We start from the raw sequence: 24216 nt of genomic DNA, 5'->3' as shown, positions 1-24216 counted from the left end.
TTAATCTGGAAAAAGATGCAGAATTGGAGATCTTATATCTGTGTTTGTAGAGAAAAATCAAGCCTATGTTTAGAGAACAAGACCAAGATATTTATCAGAATGTTAACAGTGTTTATTTTAGGACCTCAGATTATTTTCCAGTTTTCTGTTTTTCAAATGTCATAAAATTAGTATTACCTATATAATAAAATAAAATACTTAAAGTGGTAGGATTCTTAAATATGATTTGAAAAGTCATACTAATTCAAATATGCTCTACCTATAAGTGTATACTATATTTTAAAAAACACAGTACTTCGCAACTGATGAACTAAGCATAGGTCACCCAAGTATTCTGTGGTTTCACTCCATCCTTTTTTCATAGTGATGTTTATTGACTTTCCAATAAAAGTTAGTCACTATTTTTTTATTCCCTTACTTTTAGCTTAATTCTTACCTCCAGAAAAGTTAAATAGTACTTTTTAAATTAATGTATAAAATATGTAATCCCCATTTTTCTTCCCTGTTTAATAGGGTTAAATAACTCACAACTACACTCTTACTAGCAACATTTAATATCTTGATGTACAAATTTGCTCTACTGTTGTTTTGATTAATACTTCCTCTCTTCATTTTAAGGTTATTCTGGTACAAGTTAACCCAGGGGAAGCATTTACAATAAGAAGAGAAGATGGACAGCTTCAGTGCATTACAGGTAAGAATGGTAATGTATTATTGTTTGAGACAACAGAAAAACTTACGATATATAAAAGTATATATGCTTCTGGTTTCGTCCTTTCTTTTTCACTAACACTACACCAAAGCAAACTTTTAATACCTTATGGCTTAAGTATTGCAGTAGCATCCTAATTAGTTTCTTTGACCTGTTTTCTTGATTAATCTTACTATAATATTATACTGTTCATGTCACTTCCTTGCTCAGAAGTCTTCAGTGAATCCAGTTCATGTTCCTTAGTCTTTTTAAAAGATCATTTCATCTTTTAGACTTTCTTCCCACTTTTGCTTCAATTACTGTTTTACTTCTAGCTTGTTAACTTGTTCACTGTCTCTTGAACCTGTCTTGTACTTACTGTATACTATTCTTCTTACCTAGAATTCATCCATAACTACCACCCCCAGTCTATCCATAATTCAAGACTGATGTCAGATCTTATCTTTAAAAGGTTTTTAATAAAGTTTTTAGTGAGTATTCTCTGCATTACTCTCTAGCCACCCCACGCACACACTTGTGACAAACAAAAATGTCTCCAGATATCAGCAGATGTTCCCTGGGGAAAAAAATCACCCCCAGATGAAAACAACCACCCTATGTGAAGGCAAGAGCAAAAAAAGGTCACTGGCTCTATAATTAGAGAACCTGGGTTTAAATCCTAACTCTGTCATTTATTGTCTGTATAAACTTTCATGTTATTTAACCTCTATCAGGTACACTTCTTATCTGTAAAATTTCCATCCTTGTGATAATAGTACACCTCATAGGATAATTGTGAGGGTTAACTAATGTGCATGTAAAGCATTGCAAACCAGACCCAGCACATTTAAGGCACTTAATAAATGATGATGTTGGGTGCTATGGTGTTGCTTACTAGAAAGGTACCCCCATCACCTGTAAAACCCTGTAATACTTATTATTGTGCCATTCATTTAGCAAATATCTATGTTCTTTTTAGAATATTTCTTGTAGTTATATTTTTAAAAGCTGTTTAAATTTTGTTGTTTAACTTGAGATGTTCATTCAGTCTCTTTAGATTTTAAGCACTTTGAGGGCAGGTGCTATTTCTTACATTTCTTTGTATACCCTTCAGTTATTGGCCTTCCACATGTTTAGTACCTAAATAATAGTGTTGCTTTCATTTGAAAAGAACACATTAGAAGTAGGGTTTCCATATGCTTCATCATCCAACCCAAGCATACTTCTGAGAATGAAAGAGACCCTAGCAATTACTCTAAGGCAAGTGGTATCTGCCAATATTGTCCTAGTCAAACAAGGACTAATGGTACCTCCCATTTACCAGGTCTGTCTACTAGAGTTAATCCAAGAAGAAATAGACCTACCTCTAGAGAGGCAGTTAGCTCAGTAATTACAATAAAAATTTTTAGCCTGCCATCTAAACCTTACATGCTTTAGAGTTATCACTTTCTATAAGTTAATACAAATCTTTTGTGTGGCAAATAAGATAACTTCAAAATAGGATGTGTCCACATACCATGAGCTTAAAAGAAATCACGTAGTAGATTTTTAGACAATATAATAAACTTTGCCTGTCTTCACTTGGCAATTAGGTTTTCATAAAAGTTATTTTTATACTGGGTACTTCTTAGAGTATAAGTTTCTAAGAGAGCACTCACCTGAGGTTTGTTTATACATCCCTTTTCAAATTGTTTTCAATAAATACTGTTTATGATGGAAGCATTTTAACTAATATAACATTGGTTTTTTAAACACATCTATAAATGAGGATACTATACACATTGCTATTTTAGTGACTTAAAATACAAAAACTGCTGGTTTTTTAATCTTATATTTTAAAAATTGACTGTAACTACAAGGTTTAAATCCCCTCCCTCATAAAGTCAATTAAATTGATTTTTATGTGGCAGTTTACCCCTTCAGTCAGGACCAAAAATGCCAATCTAATTTATGATGTGCCTGTAGTACTAATAGTTTCCTAATAGTAGAAACTGCCTACCATGTGAAGATATTTTTAGGCAGCAGAAACAGGAGACTCTCTCTTTATATTACCAATTACAAGAGTGGGAGCTTTGTTTTAAAATTATGAGGTGGAGTTTTTTAAAACACAGGAAAGGATAAGGGGAACCAGACAGGAAGTAAAAAGCTCTTCCCTCTGTTTGTTTTTATTAATCCAAAATTGAAATATGGGATATAGGTGGAAAGAATGAGGGATTGGGGTTTAAGTCTTTGTAGAGACCAGTGTGTCCTCAAGCCAAGCAAGAAAATAAGATAGGATGAGAAAAGAATGTAACCACTGGAGGTCATCTTCTTCCTTTTTCTTCTCCTTTGTCATCACTAGTTTCTATACCATGGCAGTCATTTTCCTGAACTAGTTCTGGAGCTAGGTAAAAAAATAAGAGTAGGAGTAGAAGTGGAGGCAGCAGATAAGAGAACATTTTAAGGGAGGGAAATAATATGCCAGTGAACCTGAGAGAAAAATAGGACACTATAGCCCTAAGGTCATCAAGTTAGGAAAGCTTATCTTTTCACAGCCACTAAACTGAGGGAAAAAAAACCCTCTAGTGAAACCTAAGGAATTGCCCTGGCCAGGTTGCTTAGTTGGTTGGAGTATCATCTTGTATGCCAAAAAGTTTGCAGATTTGATTCCCAGTTGGGGCACATACCTAGGTTGTGGGTTCATTGTGGGATCAATCTATGGTTGAGGTGCATGCAGGGGGCAACCAGTTGATGTTTCTCTCTCACATTGATGCCTCTTTCTCTCTCTTCCCCCACTGCCTTCTCTCTCTCTCTCTCTAAAAAAAAATCAAGAAACATATCCTAAGGTGAGGATTAAAAAAAAGAATTCAGGTAAATCCAGTATAAAATAAGCATTTGAATCAAAGGCTTCTTTTTAAAGTAGTTTTATTACCTGTCAAGAATTTATAGAAACAAAAACTACAAGTTAAAAGAGATCATAGGGAAATTTAGAGATCTAAATAATCCACTTACTTTAGAGGAGGTTCAGAATTTGTTAGTTAAAGCTAGTTATTGGCAGTGCTCAATATAGTACTTTTTCTACCAAAGCATACTGCTTGGAGAGACAGATTGCCAATATTTTTTCATGAATTTACTAAGTATCTAGTAGGGTATTGCTATACCAGGGAACTCAAAGAAAACTAAGACACAGGTCCTGCCATTTAAGAACACAGTGTAATAAGGAAGAAAGAGGGAAAATTAACTATTGTATTACAGTGTAAAAAGAACCATTAGAGACCTGCATAAAGTGTTAAGGGAGCATAGGTGGGGTGCTATAATGCAAAGTAATATGTTAGGGAAAAAATTCTTCAGAGAGAAGGTGATGTGACCTTCTTTAAGCAAAGTAGTAGTTGGTCAAATGGGAAAAGAGCTCAAGAGAGCCTTTTAGGCAGAGGGAACAGTGTACAAAAGCAACAGAAGGAAAGAATAACTTGACTTATTTGAATAACTGCAAAGAGATCGCAATTGCTAAAAAGTTGTAGACAGGGAATGTGAATGGAGACAAATCTGAAAATATAGTCAGAAATTAAAATGGCTTCATTGCCATACTAAGAACTTTATTGTAAAGGTGAAGGAGAACCATTGAAGGAGATTATACAAGAGAGTTAAAATCCATTTTATGGTTGGGAAAGATCAGTAATGTCTTTCTGTTTTAGATTACCTGTTAACTTAAAAATCTTCTTACTGTAAACATCTAGAAATATTCAATAAAATGTCACATATATTCTTTTAAATGTGTTCTCTCTCTTCCGTCTACAACCCCCCTAAAAGAAACCTTTCATACCAAGGTGACTCCTCTAATTCACAAAGGGGCTTCAGATCCTATGTACCAAAACAATGACAGTGTCTACTACATGCAAGAGTGAAGGACTTAACTTTGTAAATATAACTTGCTTATTTTAGTAGAACTAGAGGTAGGTATGAGTTACCTAGTGAACCTCATTTGCAAAAGTGAAAACAAATGAAATCTTAGACTACGTAAGTAAATGTAAGTTCATACCAATGGCTTAGTAGTATGGTTTTATGGTAAGTATCATTTTAACATGTTTTTAAAAAGTATTGACAATAGATTGAACCCAGGAATGTAACTAGGAGAGCATAGAATTGTGAATTATTATAAAAGACTATAAAATTATGTGAAAGATGTTTAACTTAGAAAAAAGCTGTGACATCGAAGGTATTGTTTTCTACTTTTTTAGAGGGCAGACTTTATTTAGGCTATCAGGTGAGAGTTAATGAGAAGCAGATTTCGACTCAGAAGGAAGAACTATCCAATAATTATGGCTGTATATAAATGGAATCATTGTTCTGTTTTGCCAGAATCCCATCATTATAAGTGCTTATGCAATGGTTAGATGATTTTATGAAGAGTAATTCTTATGTAGAAGAAGGTTTATTGGTAATCATCAACATTCATTCTAACTAGATTCTTTGATTCGAAACAACCAGTTAATTAGATTGAGACCTCTTTAGTTAATTTTGGGATGAAAACACTAAATGAAAGTTAAATTTATCAAGTATATCTGTGTACAGACACATTTATAAAGTGATTGAGCCAGTGATTGGTTATTGTTAATAATAGACCCATAAACATTAGGATGCCAACTAGTTAATTTATTAATTCACATTACCTTTTTTTAATATACAGGATCTGGCACAAATAACACCCGTTTTTTATTACAAAATCATGAGCATGTAATTCTGTAACATAATAATATCATACTCAAACACACCTATAACATTTTAGGTGAAATGTTCAAATTAAACAGTAAATTATTATACCCATATTATTGCCCTACCATCCACACGTAAGCAGGTGCTACTTCTGCCAGACTATATATAGTTTATTGATTATGCTATTATATTTGTCCCAGTTTTACACACAGTGCCTCGCTCCACCTGGCACTTGCCATTACCTTCAATAATCCCTGCTTTAGTTCATGTCCATGGGTCATGCGTATAAGTTCTTTAGCAGCTCCATTTCCTATATTGTTCTTAATATTCCTCTCCCTATTCTGTATCTTTCAATTAGTACTTTTTTAAATATATAATCTTTATTAAATTTTTTTATTTCCATTTAGTCCCCTTATAACCCCCTCTACACAGTAATCACCATACTGTTATCCATATCCATGAGTTCTTTTTCCTTTTTGCTCAATCCCTCTATCCTCTAACCTTTCCCTCCACACTAGCTGTCATCCTGCTCTCCATTTATAAGTCTTTCTCCATTTTCCTTGTTAGTTCAGTTTGTTCATTGGATTTCACATACGAATGAGATCATTATGGTATTTGTCTTTCTCTGACTGATTCCACTTAGCACAATGTTCTCCTGGTCCATCCATACTGTCGCAAAGAGTAAATGTTTATTCTTTTTCATAGCCAAGTAGAATTCCATTGTGTAAATGTTCCATAGATGTTTTAGTCAAACATCTATTGATGGACACTTGGGCTGCTTCCATATTTTAGCTATTTCGAATAACACTGCAGTGATCATAGGACTGCTCATGTTCTTTTGAATTAGTGTTTTGGTTCCTTCAGATATATTCCCAGAAGTAGGAACGTTGGGTCAAAGGGTAGATCCATTTTAAATTGTTTGAGGTTATCTCCATACTGCTTTCCACAGTGGCTGCACCAGTCTGCATTCCCACCAACGGGGCAAAAGGGATCCCCTTTCTCCCCATCCTTACCAGCACTTGTTTGTTTATTTACTGGTGATAGCCATCCTGAAAGGTGTGAAATGGTATCTCATTGTGGTTTTTGTTTTCATTTTTCTGATGATTAGTGATGTTGAACATTTTTTCACATGTCTGTTGGTCGTCTGTACGTCCTCTTTGGAGAAATATCTGTTCAGGTCCTTTGTCCATTTTTTTTTATCAGGTTGTGTGTCCTTTTTGTGTGTGGTTTTTTGTGTGTGTATATGTATTGAGCTTTGTAAATACTTCCTAAATTTTCGATGTTAACCCCCTTATCAGATGTATTGGCAAATATGTTCTCCCAATCAGGGGGTTATCTTTCAGTTTTGCTGATAATTTTCTTTGCTGTGCAAAACCTTTTAGTTTGATGAACTCCCATTTGTTAATTTTTTCTTTTGTTTCCCTTGCCTGAAGAGATATATATGATAAAAAAGTTTTACCCCGGCTGGCGTAGCTCAGTGGATTGAGCACGGGCTGTGAACCAAAGTGTCGCAGGTTCAATTGCCAGTCAGGGCACATGCCTGGGTTGCAGGCCATGGCCCCCAGCAACTGCACATTGATGTTTCTCTCTCTCTGTCTTTCTCCTTCCCTTCCCTCTCTAAAAATAAATAAATAAAATCTTTAAAAAAAAGATTCTCTTTAAAAAAAAGGTTTATGAGCAGTGACTGATAATTTGCTTCCTGTGTTTTCTTCTAGGATTTTTATGGTTTGGGGGCTGACATTTAAGTCTTTGATACATTTTGAATTTATTCTTGTATGTGGTGTAAGAAAGTCTAGTTTCATTTTTCTGTACTATCTGTCCAATTTTCCAACACCATTTATTGAATAAACTATCTTTATCCTGTTATGTGTGTTTACTTCTTCTGTTGAATATTAATTGACTATAATGGTTTGAGTTTATTTTGGGGCTCTCTACTCTGTTCCATTGATCTTTGTGTCTGTTTTTATGATAGTACCATGCAGTTTTGATTACTATGGCCTTATAGTACAGCTTGATACTATGTAGCATGATTGCTCCAACTTTGGTCTTTTTCCGGATCGCGGTTGCTATGCAGGGTCTTTTGTGGTTCCATGTAAATTTTTGAAATATTGGTTTTAGTTCTGTGAAATCTGTCATTGAATCTTTTAGGAATTGTTTAGAATCAGTAGATTACTTTGGGTAGTGTGGACATTTTAATGATGTTGATTCGTCCTATCCATGAACATGGTATGTGCTTCCACTTGTTTGTATCTTCTTCAGTTTCTTTCTTCAGTGTCATATAATTTTCCACATCCACGTCTTTTACATCCTTGGTTAACTTTATTCCTAGGAATTTTAATCTTTTTGAAGTGATTGTGAATGGAATTGTTTCTTAATTTCCCTTTCTGTTAATTTGTTATTGGCATAAAAATTCAACTGATTCTGGGTATTAATTTTGTATCCTGCTACTTTGCTGAATTTGTATATTAGTTCTAATAGTTTCTTGGTGGTTCTTTGGGGCTCTTTATGTATAGAATCATGCCATGTGCAGATAAAGACATTTTTATTTCTTCCTTTACTTCACCTCTTACTTCTTCTTCTTGTCTGATTGCTGTGGCTAGGACTTCCAGTATTGTGTTGAATACGAGAGGTAAAAGGGGACATCTTAAGGGGAAAGCATGTAGTTTTTGCCCATTGAGTATGATGCTGGCAGTGGGTTTGCCATATATGGCCTATATTGTCTTTAAGTATGTTCTTTTTATTCGCACTGTGCTGAGAGTTTTGATCATAAATGGGTGCTGGATTTTATCAAATGCTTTTTCTGCATCTATTGATATGATCATGTGCTTATATCCTTCATTTTGTTTATGTGATGAATCACATTTATTGATTTGGGAATGTTTTACTAGCCTTGCTTTCCTGGAATAAGTCTCACTTGATCATGGTGTATGATCTTTTTGATGCATTGCTATATTCAGATTGCTAATATTTAATTGAGGATTTTAACATCTATGTTCATCAGTGATATTGTCATATGATTTTCTCTCTTTGGAGTGTCTTTATCTGGTTTTGGAATTCAAATAATGCTGGCTTTGTAAAATGAGTTTGGGAGCCTTCCCTCCTCTGGAATTTTATGAAATAGTTTGAGGAGTGGAGGTGTTAGTTCTTCTCAGAATGTTTGGTGAAATTCACCTGTTGAAGCCATCTGATCCAGGGCTTTTGTTTGTTGGAAGTTTTTTGATTTTTACTTTAATTTTGTTAGGTGTAATCCACCTATTCAGAATCTCTGAATCTTCCTGATTCATTTTTGGAAGATTGTGTGTTTCTAGAAATTTATCATTATTTCATCCAGGTTGTTCAGTTTGTCGGCATATAATTGTTCATAATATTTTCTTACAGTCCTTTGTATTTTTTTGGTATCAATAGTTATTTCTCCTCTTCCATTTCTGATTTTATTTATTTAGGTCCCTTCTCTTTTTTTCTTGATGAGTCTGGTTAAAGGTTTGTCAATCTTACTTTTCAAAAACAACAAGCTCTTTGATTTATTGATCTTTTGTAATTTTTTTAGACCATTTCATTTATTTTTGGTCTGATCTTAATTATTTCCTTCCTCTACTCACATTAGTCTTTGTTGTTACTTTCCAAGTTTCTTGAAGTGTAAAGTTAGATTTGTTTATTTGATTTTTTTTTTTTTTTTTTGAGATTGGCCTGGAATGCTGTGAACTTCCCTCTTAGGATCACTTTCCCATTGTCCCACAGATTTTGGATTGTTGTGTGCTCATTTTCATTTGTTTCAAGGTATCTTTTGATCTTCCTTGATCTTGTCGACCCATTCATTATTTAATAACGTTATTTAGCTTCCATGTCTTTGCATGTTTTCCAGTGTTTCTGTGATTGATTTATATTTTCATAACATTGTGGTAAGAGAAGATGCTTGATATGATTTCAGTTTTCTTAAATCTATTGAGACTTATTTTGTGTCCTGCCATGTTGTCTACCCTAGAAAATGTTCCATGTGCACTTGAAAATTGTGTATATTCTACTGCTTTGGGGTGAAATGCTCTAAAGATACCAATTAAATCTATTTATTCTGGTGGTCATTTAAGGCTACTTTCTCCTTCTTGATTTTCTGCCTGGGAGATCTATTCTTTGAAGTCAATGCATTGTTAAAATTCCCAATTATGACTGTATTTCTGTTGATCTCTCCTTTTATGTCCATCAAGATTTGCTTTACTATAATCAGCAGTGTCCAATCCATGGCTAGTGGGATGCTTGTGTCCCTGGATGGCTACGAATGCGGCCCAACACAAAATCATAAATTTACTTGAAACATTGTGAGATTTTTTTTGTTTTCGTTAGTATTTGTGTATTTAACATGTGGCCAAAGACAACTCTTCTTCCATTGTGTTTCAGAGATGCCAAAAGGTTGGACAGCCCTGCACACATTTAGGTGCTCCTATATTGGGTGCATAAATGTTTACTAGGGTTGCATTCTCTTGTTGGATTGTTCCTTTTATCATTATGTAGTGGCCTTCTTTGTCTCTTACTATATCCATGGTTTTAAAGTCTGTTTTTTTCAAACTATGGCTGTCCTATCTTTTTTTCTTTTACATTTGCATGAAATATCTTCTTCCATCCCTTTACTTTTAGTCTGTGTGTATCTTTCAATCTGAGGTGGGTCTCTTGAAGGCAGCATATAAATGGGTCTTGTTTTCTTACCCACTCAATTATCCTGTGTCTTTTGGTTGGAGGATTTAAGCCATTTACATTTTAGGTGATTATTGATGGATATGTAGGCAATTCCATTTTGTTGTTACTCTTTTTTTTTCCTCTTTCTCTTTTTTCTTAAAGCAAGGCTTTTAACATTTGTTGCAGTATTGGTTTGGTGTTAACAAACTCCTTTATCTTTTTCTTGTCTGGGAACTCCTTTTTACTCCTTTGATTTTTTAATGATAGTTGTGCTGGGTATAGTAGTCTTGGTTGGAGGTCCTTGCTTTTCATCACATGAGTATTTTATGCCCCTCTCTTCTGGCCCGAAGTGTTTCTGATGGGTGATAAGATAATAGTCAAATTGGTGCTCCCTTCTATGTAAGTACTTGCTTTTCTCTTGTAGCTGTCAGGATTCTTCCATCTCTATGTGTTGACCTTTTAATTATATTTCTTATTGTAGGCCTCTTTGAGTCCAACTTGTTTGGTACTCTGTGATCTTCCTGGATTTATGCAACTTTTCCTTCACCAGATTAGAGAAGTTTTTGGTTATCATTCCTTCAAATAGATTCTCAATATCTTGTACACTCTCTTCTCGTATTCCCATGATGCAGATGTTATTACACTTCATGTTGTCAAAGGTGTTTTTAAGCTCTCCTCATTTTATCTTTTTTCAAACTGCTACTCTGAATCACTGTTTTTTTCTACCCTAACTTCCAAAGCACTGATTCAATCCTCTGCTTCATCTAACCTACTGTTTATCCCTTGCAGTATATTATTTATCTCAGATGTTGCATTCTTTATTTCCGACTAATCCTTTTTTATGGTCAGTCTGTGATTAACAGTCAGGCTTAAGCACCATAGGGTGGAGCAGAGTATTCCTGGTGATGGAGGTGATTACTTCCCCTCAGGTTGAGGCCCTTCACAGAAAAGTGCTGTGCTTGAGAAAGATGACTCATGCAGTGTGGTGAATGACTCAGCACAGGTTTCCTGGTGGCCTTCCCTGATTTCTCTCCCAAGAGCCACTAACCCTAGACTCTCCTCAAGCATCTCTAGTCCACTCTGCCCTCTCATTGCCAGCACCAAGGGTAAATGGCTGCAATAGAAATTTTATGCTTTGGTCCTTTAAAAGCCTCTGCATCTCCAGCTGTCTTTCCCCAGTCAGCAGAACCCCTATTGCTTTTCTAGCTGGATGTTATTTGGGATCCTTTCAAGCTCTGGTGCTGTAGGCTGGGGAGCCCAGATTGGGTTTAGAACCCACACTTCTCAGGGTATTCACCTAGCTGCTGAAATATCCCTCTCTATTTTCAGCTGCTACTCATGGGAGCCCAGCCAGCCCTCTCACATCTCCTCCACACTCTCTACCAGTCACGTTGTGCTGAAGTGTTTTCTTCTCTCTGTCTGTGGTTGTAAGGCTTCTCTCCAGCTAGCATTCAGTTCGTTATTCAAGATGATTTCTCTACAATTTTGTAATTCCACATTGGTCTTGGGATGAGATTAATGTAGTTTTCACTTCTCTGCCATCTTCTCCCAATTTATGCTTCTTAATCCCTCAACCTTTTTCCCCATTCTACCTCTTTCTGCTCTCAACTGGTAACACTCCAGATGATTTCCATTTTTATCATTTTCTTTCTGTTCTGCCTGTTTGCTTAGTTTGTGTTTTAGACTCAGTTGTTGATGCTGTGAATTTAATGCCATTTCAATGTTCATAGTCTTGATGTTTTTTTCCTTAAGTAAGTCCTCTAACATTTTGTATAATAATGGGTTGATGATGGTGAACTCCTTTAGCTTTACCTTGTCTGAGAAGCAGTTCATCTTCCCTTCAATTCTAAATGATAGCTTTGCTGGATAGAGTAATTTAGGTTGTATGTTCTTGCTTTTCATTACTTTGAATACTTCTTGCCAGTCTCTCCTAGCCTGCAACATTTCTTTTAAGAAATCAGATGACAGTCTTATGGGAAATCTTTTGTAGGTAACTATCTGCTTTTCTCTTGCTACTTTTAAGATTTTCTCTTTATCTTTAACCTTTGGTATTGTCTCCTGGTGTGGTGTACTTTGTGTCCATGTTGTTTGGGATTCTCTGTTCTTCCTGGACTTGTATGTCTACATCCTTCACCAAATTAGGGAAGGGTTTTGTTTGTTTGTTTGTTTGTTTTTCATTTTTTCAAATAAGTTTCAATTTCTTACTCTTCCTCTTCCCCTTCTAGCGCCCCTATGATTCAAATGTTGGACCTCTTGAAGTTGTCCCAGAGGCTCCTAAGCCTGTCCTTGGTTTGTTTGTTTTTGGATACATTTTTTTTCTTGCTGTTCTAAGTGAATCCTTTTTTTCTTCCTTATGTTCCAAATCATTGATTTGATGTTCAGCTTCGTCCATTCTAGTGTTGATTCCCTGTCAATTTTTGTTTATTTCACTTAGTGTGAAATAAACCTTCATTTCTGCCTGGGTCTTTTTTATGCTGTTGAAGTACCCAATGAATTCCCTGAGAATCCTAATAACCAGTGTTTTGAACTGTGCTCTGATAGGTTGGCTATCTTTTCAGCACTTAGTTGTATTTTTTCTGGAGCTATGATCTGTTCTTTCATTTGGGCCATTTTTTTTTTGTCTTGGCAGGCTTATTAAGTAATAATGGGCAGAGCCTTAGGTGTTCACCAGGGCGGGGCAACCCATGTCACTTCATTGTGATGTTTTATGTGGGAGAGGGGTCCAAGAGGACAGTGCTACTTGCTCCGCTCTCTGCCGGTTTTCAGTCACTTCCCCTGCTACCAGCAATCAAATTGGGCCCTTCTGGTGCTGATTCCCAGGTGGGTGGGTTTGTGTACATTCTAGGACCCTGTGGGTCTCTCCAACGAACTCTCTTGTGAGGCTCGGCGTTTCTCCCACTGCTGCCTTAACACCCACAAGAGTTTTTAGTCAGAGGCTTTGAGGTTTTATTTCCCTGTACTGGCATCCTGGGTTGAGCGGTCTAGCTCACTCCCCAGTTGTTCCTCCTGGTTTAACTACACACAAATGTGGGACTGCCCAGTTCGCAAGCCACCTCTTTGCCTTCCCTGGTACTCCAGCCACTGCCTTGCCGCAAGTCTGCTCCACCACCCATCTAGATAAATGTTTCTTCTTTAATTCCTTGGTTTTTGGACTTCCATACAGTTTGATTTTCTGTCAGTTCTAGGGTGTTTTTTTTTTTTGTTTTGTTTTTAAATCTGTTGTCCGTCTTTTGGTTGTGCAGGGAGGCACAGTGTGTCTACCTGTGCCTCCATCTTGGCCAGAAGTAGTCCGAAGTTTTCAATCATAATCCAGTTTACATCTATCTTGCTCTGCCATCCTAGGATATTGTGCTCATCTGGATGACCTAAGATGTCTCACCACCGTGTCCATGTTTCAGAGAGAATGGAAAAGGGAAGAAAAAGAAGAGATATGAAATGTGCCTTCTTTCTATAAGGACACATCCTGGAGATAGTACAGATCACTTCTCACATTCTCATCCATAGCTTAGTTGACCACCTCTAGCTAGAAAAGAGGGCAAAAAATTTTACCCTTTGCAATATAGTATGGATGGATCTGGAGAATATTATGCTAATTGAAATAAGCCAGTTAGAGAAAGAAAAATATCATATATTTTGAAGTCATATGTGGAATCTAATGAACAAACTGAACAAGGAAAATGAGGATAGAGTCATAGATGGAGAGCAGGATGACAGGCAGTTGGAGAGGGAGATTGGGTGTGGAGGGATTGAGCAAAAAGGAAAAAACATTCATGGATATGGACAACAGTGTGGTGATTGCTGGGGAAAGAGGGGTATAAAGGCACTAAAAGGTAATGTAAAAAAATACAATAAAAATTAAATTAAAAACTAAAAAATCTTTGGTTGGGATGGCTGTATCCAACTAAAATTCAGAGGATTAAAATATGCAGGAGACAATTCCTATGGAAGATGGGAAGAACAAATGGTAGAAGGCAACTAATATATGCCATAGACTCATAATAGTAATAGTAATAAGAAGAAATCTTGAAATTTCCTCTAGAAGGATATGTGTGTTTACTTATGGGGTGGTAGTGCATAGAATAAGGAACAGGAATGGACTGAAAGTTTTCCTTCTGTACATTTTTATAGTTTTCATTATTGAATCCTGTAAATGTACTTCCCATTAAAAATAATGTTTTTTTAAAGATTTTATTTATTTTTAGAGAGATGGAAAGGGAGGAAGAAAGAGGGAGAGAAACATCAGTGTGTGATTGCTTCTCATGTGCCCCACACTGGGGACCTGGCCCGAAATCCAAGCATGTGCCCTGACTGGGAATCGAACCAGCGACCCTTCTGTTTGCAAGCCAGCACTCAATCCACTGAGCCACACCAGCCAGGGCTAAAAAATAGTGTTTTAAATAAATAAAATAAGGGCTATATATAAAATATGTTTGTATATATAATTTATTCATTATTGTATTATTTTTCTTTATGAACAGTTGCAATCCTGCTTTTGCGCCACCCTGTTTTTTACCTTTTTCCCCCCCAAAAGGTACTTAATCTGCCTTTACTCAGTTACATTTGTCATTTGGGGTTTGCTAAACCTGGTCCAGAGGAGGCCATGCCAGATATCCATTGATTGATCAAAATCAATAGATCAGAGATAAGTATTTTTAAGTGTTTGATACATCCAAATGTATTGAGTAGTTTTACAATAATTAATAGGAAAAGGTTATTCCTCTTTTTTTATCATTGCATGTACACAGTATTTTAACCATATTTTAGGTCATGTCACATTTTATTGGCATATTTTCATTTTTAGCAGAACCTTACTTCCATTTATAAAGCTGAGAGAGCAGAGTAGCTCATTCTGGGTTTCAAATATTCTTGACCATTCACTTTTTAACAAGTTGAGAACTATCTGTAGGAAGCCACTTCTTGTTAAGGAAACCAAGGCTAGATATATTGTGATTTAATCAAATCCACCTAACTACCTGTATGAATTGGTGGAATTTCCACAAGTAGCCATATTAGACAGTTGTTGGACTAGATTTGATTAAAATTTTGTCACAAAAATCCATGCTTAACATGCATTGTACCTTACTAAGCATTAGTCCCACATTAATCTTATTTAAACCTTAAAAGAGTAAGAAACCTGAGGTTCATGAATGTCTCATAGCTAGTTATTGATAGATGGGGAACTCAAATGAAGTTTTTCTGACTGCAAAAATTGGGATATTTATTACTGTACCAAGAGATCTCAGAATCAACTGGGGAGTTTAAACATAACAAGTGTCTGAACTCACATGAACCTTTCCCAAGTGATTATGGTACAAAATCATGGCACTATAATATTCTTGTTTGCTAGATCTCCTTCCCCTCCCCATAACATCTAGAACTGACCCTTACATATATAGAAACACAGTATTTATTACTTATTTTAGGAATAAGCAATAGAATTATCTTCATTTTAGCACTTATTCATTTCTAATTGTAAGGACAGTGTCTTATAGATCCTCCAATAATAAAGGGGGGGAGAATATGACTTTGTAATTTAATTAGCATATGTGATACTAGCTAATGGTTATTGAACAACTACTGTACCAATTACTGCTGTAAGCATTCTATATGTAATTAACTTGTTTCATCCTTTTAACAATCCTGTGATAACAATTATTGTCTTCATTTTATGGACAAGGAAAATGATACATAGACTAATAACTTGACCAGTTATGTATAACTGAATGACTGAGCTGGGACCTGAACTCTAGAATGTCTTATTTCTAAAGTTCTAAAACCAAATACTGTAAGCTAAGAACCTTACACATAATTCATCTCTGAACTCCAAGACCACCATTATCAAAAGAGCAACTTGGCTATATATACATTGTATTTACATGATATTGGGACAAACAAACATCTCTTTTGCTTTTAATTGCAAAATGTAGTTTTTCTTTCCAGCGTTGAAAGAATACTTTTTTTGGCAGATTTTATTGACTTATTTTCAGAGAGAGGAAAAGAGAGGGAAAGAAACATGATTTGATTGCCTCTCGCAGACCCCCACCTGGGGATCTTGCCTACAACCCAGGCATGTGCCGTGACAGGGAATCAAACCAGCAGCCTTTCTGTTCCCAAGCTGGGGCTCAATCCACAGAGCTACACCAGCCAGGGCTACTGTTCCGCTTTTTTTGTCCATTCATTTGCAGAGCTACACCAGCCAGGGCTACTGTTCCGCTTTTTTTGTGCATTCATTTGCTCATTCATTTTTTGTGTGCCCTGACTGGAGATCAAACCTACAACCTTGGTGTATCAGAACAATCCTCGACCCAACTGAGCTACCTGGCTAGGGCCTGAAAAAACATTTTATTTCACTTACTAATCCTGTTCTTTGAAGAGAGTCCACCAAAAGCATCTTCAGGAGTAAACAATACCATATTTTATATTAGAATTTGCAAAGGGTTCCTTACTCATTTATACTAGAGAAAGATCTTAATTTTTATTACCCTAAAAGTGTATTATTTGATTATACCTTCCACCTTCTCATCTTTTTGGGAGGAAATCTTCAGTTGGCTTCAAGATATTTTTGCTAAAGATGATATTAGAGTCAATAACTAATGGTATAAAAGTATGTGCTTTAAACTTTAATCTGGTATGGAGTATTATAAAATACCTTTTTGATCATTGAAACCAGAAAGCCTTTTCCAATTCATATTGCTGAAAATGTTTACAAAATAAACACTTCCATTTAACTTTGGTAGACAGAATATACTGAAAATAATTTAGAATATTCCAGTACACTAAGTTTTTGTAAGCATTTATAATGATTGTATGGAAATATGGTATAGATTATTTAGATTAAGTTGAATAAATTACTGAGTCTAGATTAGACTATGGCCTGGAGGTTTCTTTTTAAACTGAATCTTTTATTTAACAAATTATTATTTACTTAATACATGAAGTCACTATTCTTAAACTCTGAAGATTTAGTGATGAGTAAGATAGACCCTATTTCCTGCCCCACATGAAGTTTATAGTCTCCTAGAGGAGACAGTAAAGGTATTCAATAAAGTGACAGAAGTGCTGTGATTAAAAAGAATAAGAAAGGCACTATTGTAAGCTCATAGCAGGAACCTTATAATTAATCTAGGGTTTAGAACATACTTCTTAGAGAACACGTAAAGGATGAGTCCTGTTCTTCACCTTTTAGCCCCCCAAAATGGAAGATTAAAAAGTTTTATTAATTAGTGGTTTATTAATTAGTGGTTTAATTTTATGAGGAATTGAATCTTTTAAAAAATGTATTTACTGAGGTGACACTGGTTAATAAAATTACATAGGTTATAAGTGTAGAATTCTACAATACATCATCTGTATTTTGCATTGTGTGTTTCACTACCCAAAGTGAAATCTCCTTCCTTCACCATGTATTTTACCTCTTTTACTCCTAACTACCTCACCTCCAACTCCCTATCCTTCTGGTAACTACCACACTATTGTCTGTGTCTATGAGTATTTGGTTGGCTGGCTGGTTGTCTTATTTGTTAATTTGTTGCTTTCAGTTTTATGTCTCACATATGAATGAAATGATATGGTTCTTGACTTTTTTCTTCTGATTTTCTTTGCCTACACACATGATATTCTCAAGATCCATCCATGTTGTCACAAATGGCAATACTTCATCTTTTCTTATGGCTGAGTAGTATTCCATTATATATACGTACCACATCATCTTGATCCAATCATCTGTCAAAGGACACTTTGGTTTCCATGTCTTGCCCACCTGAATAATGCTATACAGTTAACATAGGCATACATATATATTTATAAATAAATGTTTTCAAATTATTTGTGTAGATCCTAGAAGAGTGGTTGGTAGGTCATATGGTTATTCTCTTCTTCAATTTTTTTGAGGAACCTCCATACTACTTTTTTTTCTTTATTTTTATTGCATTTTCTCTATTGCCATTTATCTCCCTTATGCACTCTTCCACTTCTGCCCATCCCTCTTCCTCCCCTCTTCCGCAGTCACCACACTGTTGTCCATGCCCATGAGTCCTTTTACTTTTTTGCTTGATCCCTCCATCCCCTAACCATCCCCTTCCCAGAGCTGTCAGCCTGCTCTCTATCTATTAGTCTGTCTCTGTATACTATCAGTTTACATTCCCACCAGCAGTGAATGAGGTTTTTTCTCTCCACAACCTCTCCAACACAGGTTATTACTTGTCTTGTTGGTGATAACCATTCTAACAGGCATGAGGTGGAACCTCATATCTGTTGACCAGTTTTATGTCTTGGGAAAAATGTCCATTTAGGTAGCCTACCCATTTTTTAATTGGATTTGTTGTTGTTGAGTTGTATGAGTTTTTTATATATTTATGATAACTGCTCCTCAGAGGGGTTGTTTGCAAATACTTCTCTCATTCAGTTGGTTGTCTTTTTGTTTTGTTGATGGTTTCTTTTGCTGTGTCATCCCATTAATTTATTTTTTGCTTTTACTTCCCTTGCTTTTGAAGTCAAATTCATAAAATTCTCTCTAAGGCCAAGGTCCATAAGTTTAGTACCTGTGTTTTCTCCTGTGTAATTTGTTGTTTCAGGTCTTACATTTAGGCTTTTGATCAATTCTGAGTTACCATTTTTGTGTATGGCGACAAATAGCACTGTAGTTTCATTCTTTTGCATGTGGCTTCCCAATTTTCCCAGCACCATTTATTGAAGAGGCTTTCTTTTCTCCATTGTATGGGGTTGTGGCTCCTTTCTTGAAAATTATTTACCCATTTCCATGTGAGTATATTTGTGGGCTCCCCATTCTGTTCCATTGGTCTGTGTATCTGTCTTTCTGCCAATAACATGCTGTTTTGATGGTCACTTTGTAGTGTATTTTGAAGTTAAAGAGTGTGATACCTATGTTTTAGTTCTTTTTTTCTCATGATTACTTTGACTATTTGGGGGTCTTTCGTGGTTTCATACAAATCTGATGATATTTTGTTGTATTTCTTTTAAAAATGACATTGGCATTTTGATGGGAATTGCATGAAATCTGTATATTGTTTTGGGTAATATGGCCATTTTAAATTAACTATGTTGATTCTTCCAATCCATCAACATAGAATAACTTTCCAGTTCTTTGTGTCTTTACTTTCTTTTAATAATGTCTTTGTAGTTTTCAGTGTATAGGTCCTCATTTCCTTAAGTGTATTCCTAGTTATTTTATTCTTTGTGTTGCAATTGCCAAAAGAACTACATGTTTCTTTTCTTTTTTTCCAGAAATTTCATTGTTAATATATAGGACTGCAGTGGATTTTTTGTACATTGATTTTATATACTGCGGCATTACTGTATTTGTTTATTGTTTTTAATAATTTATGATGGAGTCTAAGGTTTCTATATAAAGAATCATATCATCTGCAAAAAGTGATAGTTTTATTTATGCATTCCCAACTTGAATGTCTTTTATTTCTTTCTCTTCCCTGATTGCTCCAGTTAATGATGTTGAATAACAGTGGTGAGAGTGAGCATCCTTGCCTTGTTCCTGATTTTAGAGGAAATGCTTTCAGCCCTGGCTGGCGTAGCTCAGTGGATTGAGCGCGGGCTGGGAACCAAAGTGTCCCAGGTTCGATTCCCAGCCAGGGTACATTCCTGGGTTGCAGGCCAGAACCCCCAGCAATCACACATTGATGCCTCTCTCTCCCTCTCTCTCTCTCTCTCTCTCTCTCTCTCTCTCTCTCTCTCCCCCCCCCTCCCCCTTCCCTCTCTAAAAATAAATAAAATCTTAAAAAAAGAAATGCTTTCAGTTTTTCAACATTGAGCAGGATATTTAACTGAGCATTTGTCATATATGCCCTGTATTATGTTGAAGTATTTTTCTTCTATACCCAGTTATTGTTTTAATCATGAATGGATTTTGTACTTGTCAATTTTTTTGCATCTATTTATATGGTCATATGATTTTTAGTATTTATTTGGTTTGCTTATGGTGAACCATCCTTGTGCCCCTGGAATGAATCCCACTCAGTCGTGATATATTATCTGTTTTAATGTATTGTTGTATTCAACTTGTTAGTATTTTATTTAGGATTTTTTGCATTTTTATTCATTAGAGATACTGGTTTCTAATTTCCTTTTTGTGTGTGTGTTATTCTTGCCACATTTTGGTATCAGGATAATGTTGCCCTTATAAAATATGTTAGGAAGGATTGCCTCTTCTACAACTTTTAGGAAGAGTTTGAGAAGGATAGGTATGAAATCTTTTTTGAATGTTTTGTAGCATTCACTAGTGAAGCCATCCTGTCCTGGACTTTTTGCTTTGGGAGATGATTTTGATGGTTGTTTTAATTTCTTCACTGTTGATTAGTCTATTTGGATTTTCCAGTTCTTCATGATTTAGTCTAGAAACGCTATATATCTCTAAGAACTTGTCGATTTCTTCTGAGTTATTAAGTTTGGTGGTACGTAGTCTTTCATAGAATTCTTGTATCATCCTTTATTTCTGTGGTGTCTGTCATAACTTCTCCTTCATTTCTGATTTTGTTTTAGTCTTTTCTCTTTCTCTTTTTTTTTAGTGAGCCTACCCAGAGGTTTGTCAATTTCATTAATCTTTTCAAAGAACCAGCACTTAATTTTCTTCTTTTTGCTGACTTTGGGATGTATTTATTCTTCTTTTTCTAGTTCTTTAAGATGTAATGTTAGGTTATTTATTTGGGGTTTTTATTGTTTCTTGAAAAAGGCCCATTATGTTATAAATTTTTCTCAATGACTGCTTTTATTTCATTCCATAAGTTTTGATATGTTGTATTGTCATTCTTGTTTTTCTCTATGTATCTTTTGATCTCTCCTTTTATTTCATCTTTGACCCAGTCATTTTTTAGTAACATGTTTTTGATCTCCACACATTTGTGGTTTTTTCCTGCTTTCTTTGTGCAGATGATTTCCAGCTTCAAAGCATTGTGGTGTTACAGTATATTTGGTATGTTTTCAGTGTTCTAAAATTTGTTAAAGCCTTTGAGAATGTGCCATGTGCTCTAGGGCAGGGGTATCAAACTCATTTTCACTAGGGGCCACATCAACCTCACTGTTGCCTTCAAAGGGCTGAAATAATTTTAGGACTGCATAAATGTAATTACTCCTTAGCTGTTAAGAAGTTGAAATTACATTTGGCCCTTTAAGGCAACCACAAGGCTGATATTGCACTGGTGAAAATGAGTTTGACACCCCTACTCTAGGGAATGTATAATCCAGTGTTCTAGGGTAAAAGGCTCTTTAAATGTTATGTACATTTCATCTAATGTGTCATTTAAAGCCAGTATTTTCTTATTGATTTTTCTATTTGAATAATTTATTCATAGCTCTCAATGGGGTATTTAGGTCCCATACTATAATTATGTTTTTGTCAGTTTCTCCGTTTAGTTCTGTTAGAATGTCTCTCATATATTTGGTGCTCCCTGATTGGGTGCATATTTGTGGGTCTTCTTGATATATTATACCCATTATCATTCTAAAATTATTATCTTTGTCTCTTGTTACCTTTTTTCTTGAAATCTAATTTGTCAGATACAAGTATGGTTATACCTACTTCACTCTGGATGCCATTTGTTTGGAGAATCATTTGCCATGCTTTCACTTTGAGACTACTTTTTCTCCAGCTGAGAAGTATCTCCTGAAGACAGCATATGGTTTGGGTTTGCTGTGGTTTGGGGTTTTTTTTTTTAGAGAAGGGAAGGGAGAGAGAAGAGAGGGAGAAAAACATCAAAGTGTGGTTGCCTCTCACGTACTCCCCACTGGGGATCTGGCCTGCAACCCAGGCATGTGCCCTAGACTGTGAATCAAATGGGCTACCCCTTGGTTTGCAGGCCAGCATTCAATCCACTGAGCCACACCAGGGGCTGGTTTGGGTTTTATTTTTTTTGAATCAGTATGCTACTTTGTGTCTTTTTATTGGTGAATTCACTCCATTTACCTTTAGGGTGATTATTGATCTATGACAATTTCCTATAGGCATTTTTTCTTTTGTTTTCTAGTAGCTGTGTGTCTCTATTGTTTCTTTCCCCTTGTGTTTCTATCTGTTGTTTTAGTTTAGGGATATTCTCTTTTAGAGATTTCTGTTTACTCTATTTTTAAGTTATATGTCTCAGTTTTGAAATTTTTTTTACCGTGGTTTATGCAAAAGAAATTTTCATACATATAATAGTCATTTTTTTCCTGAATGCATCTTACCTCCATTCCACTTTAAAAATTCAGACCTTTATCTCCACCCTTTTTGTTTTTATTGTCACAAATTATCCCTATTTATGCTGTTAGTTCATATACAAATTGCAATAGCTGTTGTCTTCTACTTGTAACGATTTTACCTCTTTTAACCGTTGTTGTTTTTAAGTAAGATACCCTGCTCTGAAAAAGAGTTAGAATATCCTGCTTCTATCTGTTAGTAATTTTATTGATAGTTTTGTATCCCTTTATCTTTTGTTTCAGGTAGAATAACACCCCCTCAGTGATTTCCCATAATGGAGGTCTTGTGGTAGTAAATTCACTCAGCTTCTATATGTTTTCCAAAGTCTTCATTTCTCCCTCATATTTAAGGGACAATTTTGCTGGATATATTATTTTTTTATCGTCAAATGATTGTATGTTTTATTTAGATTATATCTTATTCATTATGCTATTACAGTTGTCCTGATTTTTCCCCTTTTGCCACCCTCCACCCGGAACCCATACTCCCTCACACAATCCCCACACCATTGTTCCTGTCCATGACTCATATGTATAAGTTCTTTGGATACTCCATTTCTTATACTGTACTTTACATCCCCATGGTTATTCTGTAACTAGCTATTTGTACTTCTTAATACCCTCACCTCTTAACCCATTCCTCTATACCACCCTCCCATCTAGCAACCATCAAAACACTGTATGCATGACTCTGTCTCTGTTCTTCTGGTTTGCTTAGTTTGTTTTTTAGACTCAATTGTTGATAGATATTTATTTTCTGCCATTTTATTCTTCACAGTTTTGATCTCCTTTTTCTTTTTTTAAAAGATTTTATTTATTGATACTCAAAGAAAGGGAGGGAGAGAGGGAGAGAAACATCAATGTGTGGTTGCCTCTCCCATGCCCCCTACTGGGTACCTGGCCCGCAACCCAGGCATGTGCCCTGACTGGGAATCGATCCAGTGGTCCTTTGGTTCACAGGCTGATCTCAATCCATTAAGCCACACCAGCCAGGGCTAATGTCCTTTTTCTTTAATAAGTCCCTTTAACATTTCATATAATAATGGTTTGGTGATGATGAACTCCTTTAGTTGTTTCTTTTCTGAGAAGCTCTTTATTTGCCCTTTAATTTTAAATGATTGCTTTGCTGGGCAGAGCAATCTTGGCTGTAAGTCCTTCCTTTCCATGACTTTAAATAATTCTTTCCAATCCCTTCTGGTCTGCAAAGTTTCTTTTGCGAAATCAGCTGACAGTTTGGTGGAGACTCCCCTATAGGTAACTAACTTCTTTTCTCTTGCTGCTTTTAAGATTCTCTCTTTATCTTTAACCTTCAGCACTTTAATTATGATATGTCTTGTTGTGGGCCTCTTTGCATCCATCTTGTTTGGGACTCTGTGCTTCCTGGACGTGCATGTCTATTTCCTTCACCAAATTAGGGAAGTTTTCTTTCATTACTTTTTTCAAATAGGTTTCCAATTTCTTACTTATCTCTTCTCCTTTTGGCACCCCTATGATATGAATGTTGGACCTCTTGTTGGCTGAGAGGCTGCTTATACTGTCCTCATTTCTATTGGATTTTTTTTTCTTCTTATTGTTCTGATTGGTTGTTTTCTGCTTCCTTATGTTTCAGATCATTGGTTTGATTCTTGGCTTTATTCACTCTAGTTTCCCTTTAAATTGTTCTTTATTTCCATTAGTGTATCCTTCATTTCTAACTGGATCTTTTTTATGCTGTTGAGGTCCTCACTAAGTTCCTTGAGCATCCTTATAACCAGTGTTTTGAACTATGCATCTGATATATTGCTTATCTACACTTTGTTTAGTTATTTTTCTGGAGTTTTGATTTGTTTTTTGATCTGGGCCATGCTTCTTTGTCTCCTTGTTTTGGCAGCCTCCTTGTGTTTATTTCTATGTATTATGTAGAACTGCTTTGACTCCGTGTCTTGGTACCATGTCCTAAGGTAGTGGTGAAACAGAACCACTCT

The 24216-nt window shown here is 35.6% G+C and overlaps 1 protein-coding gene across 3 annotated transcripts in view; it reads left to right on the top strand.

The window, feature by feature from the left end:
* Positions 1-24216, top strand: part of FNDC3A (fibronectin type III domain containing 3A) — a 230994-nt gene that overhangs the window by 89608 nt on the left and 117170 nt on the right. For all 3 annotated transcript variants that reach the window (XM_045821333.1, XM_045821332.1, XM_045821334.1), the window contains exon 3: positions 619-694. In XM_045821333.1, the coding sequence (XP_045677289.1) occupies positions 619-694 (76 nt within the window). The remainder of the gene's footprint in view (positions 1-618; positions 695-24216) is intronic.

This window comes from Phyllostomus hastatus, unplaced genomic scaffold (genome assembly GCF_019186645.2).
Source record: "Phyllostomus hastatus isolate PE091 unplaced genomic scaffold, TTU_PhHast_1.1 phas_scaffold_46, whole genome shotgun sequence".
In the NCBI taxonomy this organism is placed as follows: Eukaryota; Metazoa; Chordata; class Mammalia; order Chiroptera; family Phyllostomidae; genus Phyllostomus; species Phyllostomus hastatus.
Note: the sequence above shows the minus strand (reverse complement) of the source record. Positions and strands in the feature narration are given on the sequence as shown.